General features: G+C 47.5%; 1 protein-coding gene across 4 annotated transcripts in view; it reads left to right on the top strand.

Moving 5' to 3' along the window:
• Positions 1–16,352, top strand: part of LOC119977627 (arylsulfatase H-like) — a 55,627-nt gene that overhangs the window by 20,733 nt on the left and 18,542 nt on the right. For 3 of the 4 annotated variants that reach the window (XM_038818774.1, XM_038818771.1, XM_038818772.1), the window contains exons 2-6: positions 6,644–6,716; positions 7,400–7,558; positions 9,751–9,872; positions 12,606–12,728; positions 15,550–15,973. In XM_038818774.1, the coding sequence (XP_038674702.1) occupies positions 6,694–6,716; positions 7,400–7,558; positions 9,751–9,872; positions 12,606–12,728; positions 15,550–15,973 (851 nt within the window). In that variant the 5' untranslated portion in view covers positions 6,644–6,693. Of the gene's footprint in view, positions 1–6,604; positions 6,717–7,399; positions 7,559–9,750; positions 9,873–12,605; positions 12,729–15,549; positions 15,974–16,352 lie in introns of all 4 variants that reach the window. The other variant, XM_038818773.1, reaches the window with a different exon arrangement.

Here is a 16,352-nt window from a genome sequence, read left to right as displayed (position 1 = left end):
GCCGGAATGTGGCGACTAGGGGATTTTCACAGTAACTTCATTGTAGTTTTAACGTAAGCCTACTTGTGGCAATAGAGATGATACAAAAAAAAAGATGCAAATGGTGCTGAACATTGCGCAGCCATCTGCGAACATCCCCATTTCTGACCTCATGGTGGAAGGGAGGTGATTGATGAAGCAGCTGAAAATGGTTAGGCCTTGGACACTACCCTGAGGGACTCCTTCTTAACTTCCTCTTCTCGAAGGAGTACAATCCCAGTTTCTCCAATCCACCCACGATACCTCGTCCCTGGAACCTTTTCTTGTCAATTGTTTCTGCACCCTCTCTAAAACCTTTGCATCCTTCCTAAATGTGGTGAATCACAGTAGCGTAATTCACACTGTATTACACATGTTGTACTATGTCTCTGTAAGCTCGGCACACGAGCAGTTGCACTGCTCTGCCACTAGGGGGAGATGCACTGGGAGTGTACAGGTGTTTGTACTGGGTTCCACCCTTGGCTCCACCCACGGCTCCTCCTCCTAACCGGAAGTACAAAGGATGATGCTGAGAGCCTGCCTGCCAGTTCATCTGGAGTTCATCCTGTCACAGGCAGGCTCTGTTGTAAGACGATTAAAACCACTGTTCACTTCTAACCACGTGTCGCGTGAATTGATGGTCTCATCACTAAAATATGGTGCCCAAAAATTGGACACTATCCTCCAACTGATCAAACAAGTGGTTTATAAAAATTCACCATAACATCCCTACCTTTGTACTCAGTACATTGATTTATAACACCAAGGATTCCTTGGAGTAAAATCAAAATACCGCAGATGCTGGAAATCTGAAATAAAAACAGAAAATGCTGGAAAAGCTCAGCTGGTCTGGCAGCGTCTGTGGAGAGAGAAACAGTTAATGTTTCAAGTCCACATGACTTCTTCAGAGCTTCAGATCCCATGGAGTCTATGCCCACATATCTTTAAGATAACAGGGCAATTGTTAAGAGGACAATGCTTTCCTTAATTAGCCAAGTCAAAGAATTTAATAGCAAATAGGGTATGCTAGATCAGTATAAAACATTAGTTAGACTACAACTAATGTACTGCAGACATTTCTGGTTGCCACATTACAAGATGGATATGGTCCTGACCAAAGAGCTGACAGATTGCATTTAAAAAAAATTTCAAGTACCCGATTCATTTTTTTTTTTCCAATTAAGGGGCTATTTAGCCTGGCCCATCCTGCACATCCTTGGATTGTGGGGGTGAGACCCACGCAGTCACGAGGAGAATGTGCAAACTCCACACGGACAGTGACCCGAAGTCGGGATCGAACCCGGGTCCTCGGTGCCGTGAGGCAGCAGTGCTAACCACTGCCACCCCGTGCCGCCCGGACAGATTGGATTTATGATATTGTTGGCATCACTGGAGAATTTTAGCTATGAGGGAAGATTGGATTGGCTGGGGGTATTTTCAACGGATCAGCGGAGGCACGGGCAATATTTAATTGAGGAGCCGCCTATTTTCCTTCGCCGAGAGGTCAACGCATAAATGTAAAGTTAAAAGCATTAGAGGGAGGTTGAGGAGAAATAGTATAACTCAGAGGGTGTTCGGATCTGAGATACATCAGCTGAAAGAGGCAGAAACCCCCGTGGATTTACATTGAATTACATATCCAGTGGTCAAACCCGGAGACCTCGTGTTGGTAAAAAAACTGGGACAGAAAGAAACTAGGACAATGCTGGAGCGGACCCTTCCTCGTATTACTGACGACGCCAACTTCGGTCAAACTTGAAGGACGTGCCAGTTGGATACATCTATCCGATTGCAAGAAGATAGTCTCCAACCCAGACGAGAACACAGGATGAAGATCTTCAGTATAATTTTTGGACTTTCTGGACTACTTAGCCTTAATGGCCACTTGGTAGTAAAAAAAAAAGAACTAAACGAGACCTGCCTTCCAATACCTATTTACATATGTCATATCTTTACGCCGAAAAATTGAATATTAGCAAGTGTTGGGTTTGCACCCATATCCCTGTCCATTCAAGGGAAGGAATACCTCTCCAATCTCTCCCCTTTCGTACCGCAGAGACAGTTGAATGGATTATTTGACTGGATCTTTAAGGCCTTTATTCTACTGCTACTAATGCTACTAGGGATAGGATTGCTTGCCTGCTTGTGTAAATGCATTTTCAAACGAATCATGGATATACTTATTTAGCTGGTTGTCATGATATGACAAAAGGGGGGAGTGCGGTATTGTGTGAAGCAAATAATGGCATGATGGGAAAACTAGTCAAGTCTTCTTGGTACAATTGAATTTAAACTGATTTCACATAACCTAAGGCACAGATACAAAATACACAGATACAAACAGCCAAGGTCAACATGACCTGAGAACTGGGTGACTCTGAAATTCTAGGATAAGGCGTGTTCGTCATGAGACTAGAAGCAGTCTCAATACATACCAAGCTGAAAAACTGTCTCTTCCTGTACATAAACAAATTTGTCCATTTCTTAAAACAAAGACAAGATAATGATATGAGACTCCAGTCCCCTAAAGGTCAGCAAGGTGACGCCATTGAATTACATAGAATTTACAGTGCAGAAGGAGGCCATTCGGCCCATCGAGTCTGCACCGGCTCCTGGAAAGAGCCCCCTACCCAAGGTTAACACATCCACCCTATCCCCATAGCCCAGTAACCCCACCCAACACTAAGGGCAATTTTGGACACTAGGGGCAATTTATCATGGCCAATCCACCTAACCTGCACATCTTTGGACTGTGGGAGGAAACCGGAGCACCCGGAGGAAACCCACGCACAGACGGGGAGGATGTGCAGACTCCGCACAGACAGTGACCCAGCCGGGAATCGAACCCAGGACCCTGGAGCTGTGAAGCATTTATGCTAACCACCATGCTACCGTGCTGCCCACAGCACGGCCCACAGCCCACAGGGTTCCTATTTACCGGAAACTGAACTGGACTATCTGTATAAATACAGTGGCTACCAGAGCAGGTCAGAGGCCAGGAATCCTGCAGCAAATAATTCATCTCCCGACTCCCCAAAGCCTGTCCACCGTTTACAAAGCACAAGTCATACTCTCCACTTGCCTGGGTGAGTGCATCTCCAACAACACTATCTGTGCGGAGTTTGCATGTTCTCTCCTCGTCTGCGTGGGTTTCCTCCGGGTGCTCCGGTTTCCTCCCTCAAGTCCCAAAAGATATGCTGTTAGGTGAATTGGACATTCTGAATCCTCCCCCTGTGTACCCGAACAGGCGCCGGAATGTGGCGACTAGGGGATTTTCACAGTAACTTCATTGTAGTTTTAACGTAAGCCTACTTGTGGCAATAGAGATGATACAAAAAAAAAGATGCAAATGGTGCTGAACATTGCGCAGCCATCTGCGAACATCCCCATTTCTGACCTCATGGTGGAAGGGAGGTGATTGATGAAGCAGCTGAAAATGGTTAGGCCTTGGACACTACCCTGAGGGACTCCTTCTTAACTTCCTCTTCTCGAAGGAGTACAATCCCAGTTTCTCCAATCCACCCATGATACCTCGTCCCTGGAACCTTTTCTTGTCAATTGTTTCTGCACCCTCTCTAAAACCTTTGCATCCTTCCTAAATGTGGTGAATCACAGTAGCGTAATTCACACTGTATTACACATGTTGTACTATGTCTCTGTAAGCTCGGCACACGAGCAGTTGCACTGCTCTGCCACTAGGGGGAGATGCACTGGGAGTGTACAGGTGTTTGTACTGGGTTCCACCCTTGGCTCCACCCACGGCTCCTCCTCCTAACCGGAAGTACAAAGGATGATGCTGAGAGCCTGCCTGCCAGTTCATCTGGAGTTCATCCTGTCACAGGCAGGCTCTGTTGTAAGACGATTAAAACCACTGTTCACTTCTAACCACGTGTCGCGTGAATTGATGGTCTCATCACTAAAATATGGTGCCCAAAAATTGGACACTATCCTCCAACTGATCAAACAAGTGGTTTATAAAAATTCACCATAACATCCCTACCTTTGTACTCAGTACATTGATTTATAACACCAAGGATTCCTTGGAGTAAAATCAAAATACCGCAGATGCTGGAAATCTGAAATAAAAACAGAAAATGCTGGAAAAGCTCAGCTGGTCTGGCAGCGTCTGTGGAGAGAGAAACAGTTAATGTTTCAAGTCCACATGACTTCTTCAGAGCTTCAGATCGCATGGAGTCTATGCCCACATATCTTTAAGATAACAGGGCAATTGTTAAGAGGACAATGCTTTCCTTAATTAGCCAAGTCAAAGAATTTAATAGCAAATAGGGTATGCTAGATCAGTATAAAACATTAGTTAGACTACAACTAATGTACTGCAGACATTTCTGGTTGCCACATTACAAGATGGATATGGTCCTGACCAAAGAGCTGACAGATTGCATTTAAAAAAAATTTCAAGTACCCGATTCATTTTTTTTTCCAATTAAGGGGCTATTTAGCCTGGCCCATCCTGCACATCCTTGGATTGTGGGGGTGAGACCCACGCAGTCACGAGGAGAATGTGCAAACTCCACACGGACAGTGACCCGAAGTCGGGATCGAACCCGGGTCCTCGGTGCCGTGAGGCAGCAGTGCTAACCACTGCCACCCCGTGCCGCCCGTACAGATTGGATTTATGATATTGTTGGCATCACTGGAGAATTTTAGCTATGAGGGAAGATTGGATTGGCTGGGGGTATTTTCAACGGATCAGCGGAGGCACGGGCAATATTTAATTGAGGAGCCGCCTATTTTCCTTCGCCGAGAGGTCAACGCATAAATGTAAAGTTAAAAGCATTAGAGGGAGGTTGAGGAGAAATAGTATAACTCAGAGGGTGTTCGGATCTGAGATACATCAGCTGAAAGAGGCAGAAACCCCCGTGGATTTACATTGAATTACATATCCAGTGGTCAAACCCGGAGACCTCGTGTTGGTAAAAAAACTGGGACAGAAAGAAACTAGGACAATGCTGGAGCGGACCCTTCCTCGTATTACTGACGACGCCAACTTCGGTCAAACTTGAAGGATGTGCCAGTTGGATACATCTATCCGATTGCAAGAAGATAGTCTCCAACCCAGACGAGAACACAGGATGAAGATCTTCAGTATAATTTTTGGACTTTCTGGACTACTTAGCCTTAATGGCCACTTGGTAGTAAAAAAAAAAAGAACTAAACAAGACCTGCCTTCCAATACCTATTTACATATGTCATATCTTTACGCCGAAAAATTGAATATTAGCAAGTGTTGGGTTTGCACCCATATCCCTGTCCATTCAAGGGAAGGAATACCTCTCCAATCTCTCCCCTTTCGTACCGCAGAGACAGTTGAATGGATTATTTGACTGGATCTTTAAGGCCTTTATTCTACTGCTACTAATGCTACTAGGGATAGGATTGCTTGCCTGCTTGTGTAAATGCATTTTCAAACGAATCATGGATATACCTATTTAGCTGGTTGTCATGATATGACAAAAGGGGGGAGTGCGGTATTGTGTGAAGCAAATAATGGCATGATGGGAAAACTAGTCAAGTCTTCTTGGTACAATTGAATTTAAACTGATTTCACATAACCTAAGGCACAGATACAAAATACACAGATACAAACAGCCAAGGTCAACATGACCTGAGAACTGGGTGACTCTGAAATTCTAGGATAAGGCGTGTTCGTCATGAGACTAGAAGCAGTCTCAATACATACCAAGCTGAAAAACTGTCTCTTCCTGTACGTAAACAAATTTGTCCATTTCTTAAAACAAAGACAAGATAATGATATGAGACTCCAGTCCCCTAAAGGTCAGCAAGGTGACGCCATTGAATTACATAGAATTTACAGTGCAGAAGGAGGCCATTCGGCCCATCGAGTCTGCACCGGCTCCTGGAAAGAGCCCCCTACCCAAGGTTAACACATCCACCCTATCCCCATAACCCAGTAACCCCACCCAACACTAAGGGCAATTTTGGACACTAGGGGCAATTTATCATGGCCAATCCACCTAACCTGCACATCTTTGGACTGTGGGAGGAAACCGGAGCACCCGGAGGAAACCCACGCACAGACGGGGAGGATGTGCAGACTCTGCACAGACAGTGACCCAAGCCGGAATCGAACCTGGGACCCTGGAGCTGTGAAGCGATTGTGCTATCCACAATGCTACCGTGCTGCCCCTTTAAAAAGTACTTGGATGAGGATTTGAAGTGCCACAGCCACCAGCGAGCTGGAAATGGGGTTAGACTGGGATTAACCCTTTATTATATGAACGGAGGACTTTGCTGCAGGAGTAGGCCATTTGGCCCATCGAGCTTGCTCCGTCATTTGACAAGCTCACTGCTATGAAGCTCACAGTAGGCATACCCTGCGTTCATTACCATAACCTGGACGAACTACAAGACTGGAACCAACGTTCAGGGCATGTGGAGCCGTAAAACAGTCATTGTCTCTGCTCACATGGATTGTAAGATGAATTGAAACGCCTGCTCAGGTTACTGACTTACAATTATTCTCAGTTGGCCTTTACTCTCTTTTTAAAATCTTATCTGGGACCACTTGTAAACACTAGAGCTTTTTGTGATCATTTTATTTCAGTGATTCCCGACTGCTTAAAATTGCCTGTGTCTCCTTCAGAAAATTTGAATCAAGCTACTTTCTGCCGACGAGGGACAGAAGTTAAAGTCATGTGCCTGCGTATAAATCTATGGTAAGTCTGACAAGCGCTGAGTGGACTTTGTATGTTGAGCTGCAGCCTGAAGAATGTGCCATTTCCGGATTGTGGAATTTATTCACTGCCCATGATTCACACAGTGGGAGTCAAAAGTAGCTTTTCACAGCTTTAAGTTTCCACATGAAATCTCCAGCACACGTTGGGAGGCTGCGTAAACGGGATGCAGGCATTGGCAGCATCGTCTGGAAATTCATTGAGTGGGCAGCATGGTGGCGCGGTGGAGTTTGCACATTCTCCCCGTGTCTGCGTGGGTTTCGCCCCCACAACCCAAAGGTGTGCAGGCTAGGTGGATTGGCCAGGCTAAATTGCCCCTTCATTGGAAAAAAATGAGCTGGGTACTCTAAATTTATAAAGCAAAAGGTACTCCAAACTTATATTAAAAAAAGGAAATGCATCGAAATTCGTGGGCTGAGTTTCCGTGATTGTTTTTTCCCGACCTGCATTTCCTGCCGGTGGAGGCGATCCGCTGGGAGCACGCAATCGGAAAATTCATCCTGATGTGGTATTGGCAATTGTGTTCAGCTTTGATTACAGAGCTGCAGTCTCTTGAAATGGACCAACGCGGAAGTCGTTACTTTGTAAGGTAGGATTAATTTATGACGAAATGCATGACCGCTTGCTGTACACTGCCCTTTATTTCATTTGTTTTCTCCCCTCAGTTTGTGCAGGAGTGTGGTGCTCACTGTATTGAGTTACAGTTCTATACTGATGATTTGTGTAACTTGCACAGAGACAAATCTCCAACCTAACATTGTACTTATTATGGCTGATGACCTTGGCATTGGGGATGTTGGCTGCTATGGAAATGATACCATCAGGTAATAATAGGCTTGTGAGCTAAGTTTCTTTGCTTGCTTTATTAAAAAATATACTTCATTCATGTATTAATTAACAATTTAAATTTGACATGACATAAAGTGCAGTCAAGTTCAATGTCTTTCAATGCAGTATTTATATATTTAATTCAACATATTATTTATATTATTAATAAACACTTCACAGCCACATCTGGAGTACTGTGTCCGCTTCTGGGTGCCGTTCTTGGGAAAGGATGTGAAGACATTGGAGTGAATTAGAGGAAACATAGAAAATAGGAGCAGATGGAAGCCTTTTGGACCTTCGAGCCTGCTCCGTCATTCATTATGATCATGGCTGATCATCCAACGTAGTGACCTGTTCACGCTTTCCTCCCATATCCTTTGATCGCTTTAGCCCCAAGTGTTGGGCAGAATTCTCCGACCCCCCGCAGGGTCGGGAAATCGCCCGGGGCCGGCGTAAATCCTGCCCCTGCCGTGGCCGGAATTCTCCGCCACCCGGGAATCGGCGGGAGCGGGAATCACGCCACGCCGATCGTCGTGCCCCCCGCGTCGATTCTCCGGCCCGTGATGTGCCAAAGTCCCGCCGCTGACAGGCCAGTCCCGCTGGCGTGGTTTAAACCACCTCTGTGCCGGCAGGTTTGGCGGCGCGAGCGGGCCCCCGGCGTCCTGGGGGGGCATGGGGCGATCGGACCCCGGGGGGTGCCCCCACGGTGGCCTGGCCCACGATCAGGGCCCACCGATCGGCGGGCGGGCCAGTGCCGTGGGGGCACTCTTTTCCTTCCGCAACCGCCACGGCCTCCACCATGGCGGAGGCGGAAGAGACCCCTTCCACCGCGCATGTGCCAGTGGTGACGTCAGCGGACGCTGACGCACCGGCGCATGCACGGACCAGCGAAGGCCTTTCGGCCAGCCCCGATGCTGGCCTGGGTAGTGCCAAAGGCCGTTGGCGCCAGTTTTGGCGCCGGCCGTCGAAGCGGAAACCACTCCGGTGCGGGCCTAGCCCCTAAAGGTGTGGAGAATTCCGCACGTTTGGGGAGGCCCGATGCTGGAGTGGTTGGCGCCATTCCACTACGCCGGGAGCCCCCGCCCCACCGGGTAGGGGAGAATTGCGCCCGTTATATCTAACTGCTTCTTGAAAACATAGTGGCCGCATTCTACCGTTATATCTAACTGCTTCTTGAAAACATAGTGGGCGCATTCTACCGGCTGCATTGCGCCCCAATTCGGGGGAAGTCCTGGTGGGAAGGCTCCCTAATGACATTATAATTCATTTAAATGAGATCCTTGGCTTTCCTTGGTGGGTTTCTCGTTACGCCACCAGTGAGGGGCCAGAAATCATCAGAAAACGTGATCTCGCCGGTGAGAATTGCGTTTCCCGAATCATCAAATCCCTACTGTGCAGAAGGAGGCCATTCGGCCCATCGAGTCTGCATCGACCCTTGGAAAGACCACCCTACTTCGACCCACTCCCTCACCCTCATCCCATAACCCCATCTAACCTTTGGTCACCAAGGGGCAATTTAGCATGGCCAATCCACCTAATCTGCACACCTGTGGGAGAAAACAGGAGCACCGAGGGGAAACCCGCACAGACACGAGGAGAACGTGCAAACTTCACCCAGACAGTCACCCATGGTCAGAATTGAACCCGGGTCCCTAGCGCTGTGAAGCTAATTGAATGAGTAAGATCACATGCTCCAGTGATTAAGGAAGTGTTCTGTGCAGCGCTATTGCGCTTTGTGACACAGAGTCATTGCAGATAGGCTCACAAAGATTTCACTGTGTAAAGGATACTTCATGGTACTGATTAAAGCTTTGAAATGACTTTGGCTTGATGAAAAAGAGAACAGTTGCTGCCTACAAAATGCAATATAAATAAGCTTAGCAGATGAGAACATAGGGGAATAATGAAAGGTCTTGAACTAGGAAAAGGGAAGGTGTAAGATATCTCGGGGTAACACATTATCATGTCTAACCACTGCAGAACAGCAACTTATCAAGCAAGAAGATTGCTGCATTATGTTGTCAGATTAGTACAGTTAGAAATATGACCTGAGGTTCTGTATAGCCATTTCAGTCAATTCCACGTTGCCTCTCTGTCTGAATCCTCACGTTCTATTATGCAGTTCTTGAGTCACATCGGGAGTGAGATCACGTGAGTGCATTAGGATAAGATGTTTTCTTTTCAACAGAACTCCCAATGTGGATCGCCTGGCAAAGGAAGGAGTGATGCTAACACATCATATCGCTGCAGCTCCACTCTGTACACCAAGCAGGGCAGCCTTTATGACGGGCAGGTACCCCATCCGCTCGGGTAAGCGAGCATGTGCAAATGTAAAGCGATTGCCCATCGTTGTGCAGCCCCTGCCACGCTTGTGCTGTTTTACCTCTTCTCATTTTTAAACTCAATCCTCATGGAACATCTCCTGAAGGTCATTCAGCTTGGTCCACTGATTTTTAAGATTAATAGTTGCTTTTATGTAAGTAGCCCTTGTTTCTGTAATTATGAGAAACAACTGGAATTATGTTGAATTTTACGGGACAGAAACAAGGCTTCATGGTCCATTTGCTCTACTCTGATATTTGTGCTGTTTATAAGGGTCCTCCCAGCTTCATCTGATCTTATCAACAAATCCTTCTGTTTCTTGCTCCCTCACATATTTATCTGGCCTTCCCTTATTTTAATTAAATGTATTCTTTCATGCGATGTGAGCATTGCTAGTTAGGCCAGTGTTCGTTGCTAATCCTTCATTGCCCTTGAGTCTTGAATCGCTGTAATCCATGGGGTATAGGTACACCCACAGTCTGTTAGAGAGATAGTTTTGACCCAGTGACAGTGAAGGAACGGCGGTGTATTTCCTAGTCAGGATAGTCTGTGGCTTGACGGAAACTTGCCGGTGACGGATGATCCCAAATATCGGTTGCCCATGTCCTCCCAGGGTTGCGGCAATGCAGTCGAAGCAGCCTTGGTGAGTTGCGCCAATGCATCTTGTAGACTGTGTGCGTCAGCGGTGGAGGCAGTGAATGTTAAAGGTGCTGGATAAGATGCCAAACAAGCAGGAAGCTTTGTCCTGATCTCATTGAATGGCGGGGCAGACGCGCTATGCTGAATGGCCTACTTCCGCTCCTGCGTCTTGTGTCCCGTGGTCATGTGTTCTTGAGTCATGTCAAGCTTCCTGAGTTGTTGGAGCTGCCCTCATCCAGGCAAGCGGAGAGTATTCCATCACACTCCTGATTTGTGGACAGGTTCTGAGGGAGTCAGGTGAGTTCCTCAGCACAGAATTCCCGGCTGCTGACCTGCTATGTAACCACAATACAAGATCTATACTATTCACCTCCATTACTTTCTGTGGTAGGCAGGGGGGGGTTTGCACATTCTCACCCTCAGAGTATATTTTGAAATACTTATTGGATTTATTCGTTATTTTCTTATATTTATGGTCCCTAACTTTCGACTCCTCCACCAATGGAAATATCTTCTTCACATCTGGCATTTCGAATCCCTTCATATTTCAAAGACGATTCGGTCACACCTCAGCCTTCTCCATTCAGCCTACTCTATCTAATTAGCTGAGGTAGCAAACTCATTTGTTAATGACATTTGGATCCTATCAGACAAGTTGTAGTTTCTGGCCCTCACCCAACGCAGTTCTAAAGCAGTGGGGGCATATTATCACCATTCAAAGGGCCGATGGGAAAATTCGGAAAGATAAGGGACAGGATTCCCCGTTGCCCAATGGCAAAATCGTAATCGCCGATCGGGCGGAGAATCGATTCTGACGGCGGAATCAGGGCTGCTGCCGGTTTGACGTCTGTTTGCGATTCTCCGCCCCATCCAAACCGCCGTCATCATGGCGCGCACCGCACACAGTCGCAATGCCGTTGCCGCCTCATCGGCCGGCCCACCCGCGATGCTCCACCCCCGATGGGCCGAGTTCCCGGTGGCACGGGACAACTGTGGTCTGAGCCGGCGTGCCGGCTGCGGACTGCGTCCAGGACAGCCACACTGTGGCTGGAATCCGTGCTGCTGGCCGGTGGGGCCTCTGCCAGGGCTGGGGGGGACTGGTGGGGCATGGTCGGGGGGGGGTGGGGTGGCCAGGGGTTGGGCTGTGGGACTGCGGGTGGAGGATTAGGTATAGCGCAGGGCTGGCGCATGCACGCCCCGGGACCAAGTCTCTGGCTGTTTTCGGCGCGGGCTGCAGGTGTTTCAGTCGGCGCCGGTGCTAGCCCCTCACCGGTACCAGAATCGGTGAGGTGTCGACGCCGAAATTCCTGTCGTGAAAGTCGACACATTCTACCCTGGTGTCGGCACTTCGTCTTCAGAACGGAAAATCCAGCCCGAGGTTTGGCAGAGCAATAAACTGAATTTCAAAAAGAAAGTTGGAGTTTTAAGGAAAGGAGCGATTTCTGAGCAGGCCACGTAAGGGCAATAAGTTGTTAAGTTTTAAAAAATTAAACAAGAAAAGTGACCAGAATGAGAGAGGGTCAATGTATGTGGGTGTGGGGGTGAGGTGGGTGCCTGTGTATGCACTGGTGTGTGATGGTGAGAGCATTGAGCCTATCAGCTCCAAAGGCGGGGGGGGGGGGGGGGGGGGGGGGGAGAAACAGCATCTGATTGGAGGTTCCTCCCTTTGTACAGCCTTCCATTGCAATTTACTAGTTTGACTAGCATTTTTGAAACAGCCACAGGGTGGTGGGATGGGGCCTTCATGGGCTGCATCCGGCCCATGGACCATACGTTGGACAAGCTTGCTCTAAAGTCAAGACAGGATAAATTTGAAGCTGGAATTCCTCGAGAAAAATACTTACGATTGATACAACAGTGTAGTGGTAAAGGGATGACTGTTAGACCAGACACCAGGAGAACTCCCATTGCTTTTCTTCAAATAATACCATAGATCCTTTATAAACCACAGTGTCTTTATGGCTGCCTGTTATTCCTGGCACTGATTTTACTCATGAAGCCGCTAGAGGAAAGCCCAACCTTTAATGGAGTAAGTAAAACAAAATCTGGAGCTCAATTTTATTGTCTGCATTTTGATTTCAGGTATGGACAATGGTCACAGGGTGCGTGTCCTTTTATTCACTGGCAGTTCTGGGGGTCTTCCCAAGAATGAAACAACCTTTGCAGCGATATTACAAAAACAAGGATATTCCACCGGCATCATAGGTATGTCCGATTTGAACTTTAACCTGCGTCATTGCTTTTGAATGCCACAAGTTTTCCAATGAAGGGGAATTTTCTGTGGTCATTTATCCCAAAATGCACACACGACACATGTATTATCCTGCTCGATAGGTTTTGGTATTTGTATTTTCACCTGATTTATGTGCTATGAGTAATTTTATATTTAAACAAATGGTAGGATGGGGGAAAGAGGATGAGGATTTTAATGCAAAATACATTAATAATCAATGATCTTTATTAGTGTCACAAGCAGGCTTACATTAACACTGCAATGAAGTTACTGTGAAAAGCCCCCAGCCGCCACATTCCGGCGCTTGTTCAGGTACACTGAGGGAGAATTCAGAATGTCCAATTCACCCAACAAGCACATCTTTCGGGACATGTGGAAGGAAACCAGAGCACCCGGAGGAAACCCACGCAGACAGGGGTAGAACGTGCAGACTCCGCACAGACAGTGAGCCAAGTCGGGAATCAAACCCGGGTCCCTGGTGCTGTGAAGCAACAGTGCTAACCACTGTGCTACCGCACCACCCATACCAAAATCTCCAATCTGTTGGACATGGCTTTTGATAGACAAGAGTTTCCAGGTTTCTACCCTGCACCCGTCCAATGTAGACAATACGATTGGCCGGAGTAGGTCCTCATGTATTTAAGTGAAAGTTGGTTCTTCGGATTCATCCCAGCTGTTGATGTAGAGGCACCAAAGCAGGAAACTGTACTGCCAACATGCCCTGTTGGGCAGTGTATGAGAGTAGATCTGAATTGGCAAGCCTACGGAAGAGGTAAGTGTAGTCACTGAATTAATAACAGCTTCGGTCACCAGGCAGGAGAGCAAGAATTTCCCACCCCTGATCAGCCAGGAATGGAGGTATAGGAAATAAATTAGTTGCTGAGCAGTGTGGCTGGCAATCCCGCTTCAATTTCCCCAAGGGCGGGAGAGGAAGTGGATCCCTCGCATGCCGACGCCTGTTAACAAGCTCTTTTACGTTGTGGTGCTCATCTCTGGGAAGCTTTATGGTTTTCAGCAAGATGGGGCAGCACAAGTGGATAGCACTGTGGCTTCACAGCACCAGGGTCCCCAGGTCGATTCCCCGCTGGGTCACTGTGCGGAGTCTGCACGTTCTCCCGGTGTCTGTGTGGGTTTCCTCCGGGTGCTCCGGTTTCCTCCCACAGTCCAAAGACGTGCAGGTGGATCGGCCATGATAAATTGCCCTTAGTGACCAAAAAAAGGTTAGGAGGGGTTATTGGGTTACAGGGATAGGGTGGAAGTGAGGGTTTAAGTGAGTCGGTGCAGACTCGATGGGCCGAATGGCCTCCTTCTGCACTGGTATGTTTTATGTTCAATGGCTGGGGATATACACCAGCTACATGAGGCAAAAACTATGAGTTGGAGGCGGGAAGAGTTTTAAAAGGTAACTAAAATGGTTTCGTCCCCATTTTATAGTTTCATCAGAGACGTATTGGTACAGTAAGACGTTTTGCATCATTAAAATGGGCAGCACGGTAGCATTGTGGATAGCACAATCGCTTCACAGCTCCAGGGTCCCAGGTTCGATTCCTGGCTTGGGTCACTGTCTGTGCGGAGTCTGCACATCCTCCCCATGTGTGCGTGGGTTTCCTCCGGGTGCTCCGGTTTCCTCCCACAGTCCAAAGATGTGCAGGTTAGGTGGATTGGCCATGATAAAGTGCCCTTAGTGTCCAAAATTGCCCTTAGTGTTGGGTGGGGTTACTGGGTTATGGGGATAGGGTGAAGATGTGGACCTTGGGTAGGGTGCTCTTTCCAAGAGCCGGTGCAGACTCGATGGGCCGAATGGCCTCCTTCTGCACTGTAAAAAAAAAAATTTTTTTTTAAATTCTAAATTCTAAAACGAGTCATAACAGTGCTGTGAATGGAAGACTTTAAATACCTGTGATTAATGTGTTTTCTAAATGTTTGCCTGGCATTATTGGGAATGTCGCAGGGATTACTGGCTTGCTGTGTGATGAGGAGAGAAATACTGAAGGAGGGTTGAGGGTGGTGGGTGGGGTGGAGATGTGTGGAGGTGGGGGCGTGTGGAGGGGGATGGGGGCATGTGGAGGATGTGGACGTGTGGAGGTAAGGGCGTGTGAAGGTGGGTGGAGATTTTGGGGGATGGGGATGTGGGGAGGGTGAGGGCGTGTGGAGGAGGGTGGTGGCGTGTGGAGGAGGGGGACGTGTGGAGGGTGAGGGCTGGTGGAGGGTGAGGGAGTGTGGAGGATGGGTGAGTGGGGTAGGATGTGCAATACATTAAAATTTTCAAATGCTTGTACTTTTAAATATAATTGAATACATTTTGAGGCCTTCTCGATAGAGGTTCTCAATTCAGTCAAAATATCCAGGTGGAAGCATTTGGGAAATGGAATCGGAATGGAACATCACGGTTCTCTTTCCCGGGTCTTTAAGTCCCCATTACTCCGGAATTGCCCCACCTTCACTCCCTGTGCGGGATGGCGAAGAGAGTGGGAAACCCATCTCCAGACCAAGTAAGCACTTGAACCAGGGAAAATCCGGCTTCCTGACAGGCTGGCGACGGGGGCGTGATCCAGATGTGGGATCGATCCCACCTCCTAATTCCTGCCTCCATCTGGGAAATGTGTCTGAGGTCATTGTTTCAACAGGAAGCCAAGTAGATTTTTAAAAAACTTAGGTCCCATCAACCAACTTTTCTATTCCCTCATGCGCGAATTAGGAATTTGAAGTGCTTAGGCATTTGAAGTGGACGAGAGGAATCATGAGAATGTATTTTCCTTAACTAATTGCATGCTGCATGTGAATTCTTTACAGGGAAGTGGCATCTGGGTGTAAATTGTGAATCCCGCAGCGATTACTGTCATCATCCACTTAGCCACGGGTTTGATTTCTATTACGGCACGCCGTTCACCAATTTCCACGATTGCAAACGAGGTGAAAGAAGTGCAATTTTATTTGACGTCCAAGTTACACTGCATCTGGCCACTGAAGCACTCGTAGTGGGACTTTTAACGCTGCTTTTTTTGAAGTGGACTGGCTCCATCGGTATTTCCTGGAAGACGATTGTGGGCCTTGCAGCCTTTTGCCTCCTATTCTCCGGGGCTTGGTACTCTGTTTTCGGATTCCTGAGGAATTGGAACTGCCTGGTCATGAGGAACTATGAAATTGTTCAGCAGCCTTCAAACTCAGAAACCCTCTCAACCAGAATGACAGAGGAAGCCCTTGCGTTCATTGAAAGGTATGGAACGTTGCTCGTCTGCACAGTGTGATGGGAGATTAATGGTGGAGATTAAAGGTGGCCTCCGCCATCGTACGCACCATTCCAATCTGAAACCAGGCGGTTCGAGACAGCTCATTTTGGTCAGAGGAACAATGAGTAAACCGCATAATACTTGGAAAATAAATTGGGTAGAAGAACATAGAGACTTAGGGTTACAGACATAAAGTACGAAAAGTAGAACTGCAGTTTAATAATGGCATTTAACAATGGAAACAAAACCCTTGGAGTTCACTCACGGAGAACATGTGAACATAGGGCTTCTAAATTATGAAGGTTTGATAGGCTATGCGTGGGGAAGGTGTTCCCACTTGTAAGGATACCAAAACTCTCTCTTCTT

This window comes from Scyliorhinus canicula, chromosome 14 (assembly GCF_902713615.1).
Source record: "Scyliorhinus canicula chromosome 14, sScyCan1.1, whole genome shotgun sequence".
Classification (NCBI taxonomy): Eukaryota; Metazoa; Chordata; class Chondrichthyes; order Carcharhiniformes; family Scyliorhinidae; genus Scyliorhinus; species Scyliorhinus canicula.
The sequence above is the reverse complement of the archived record's forward strand: the minus strand, read 5'-3'. Positions and strand labels throughout refer to the sequence as shown.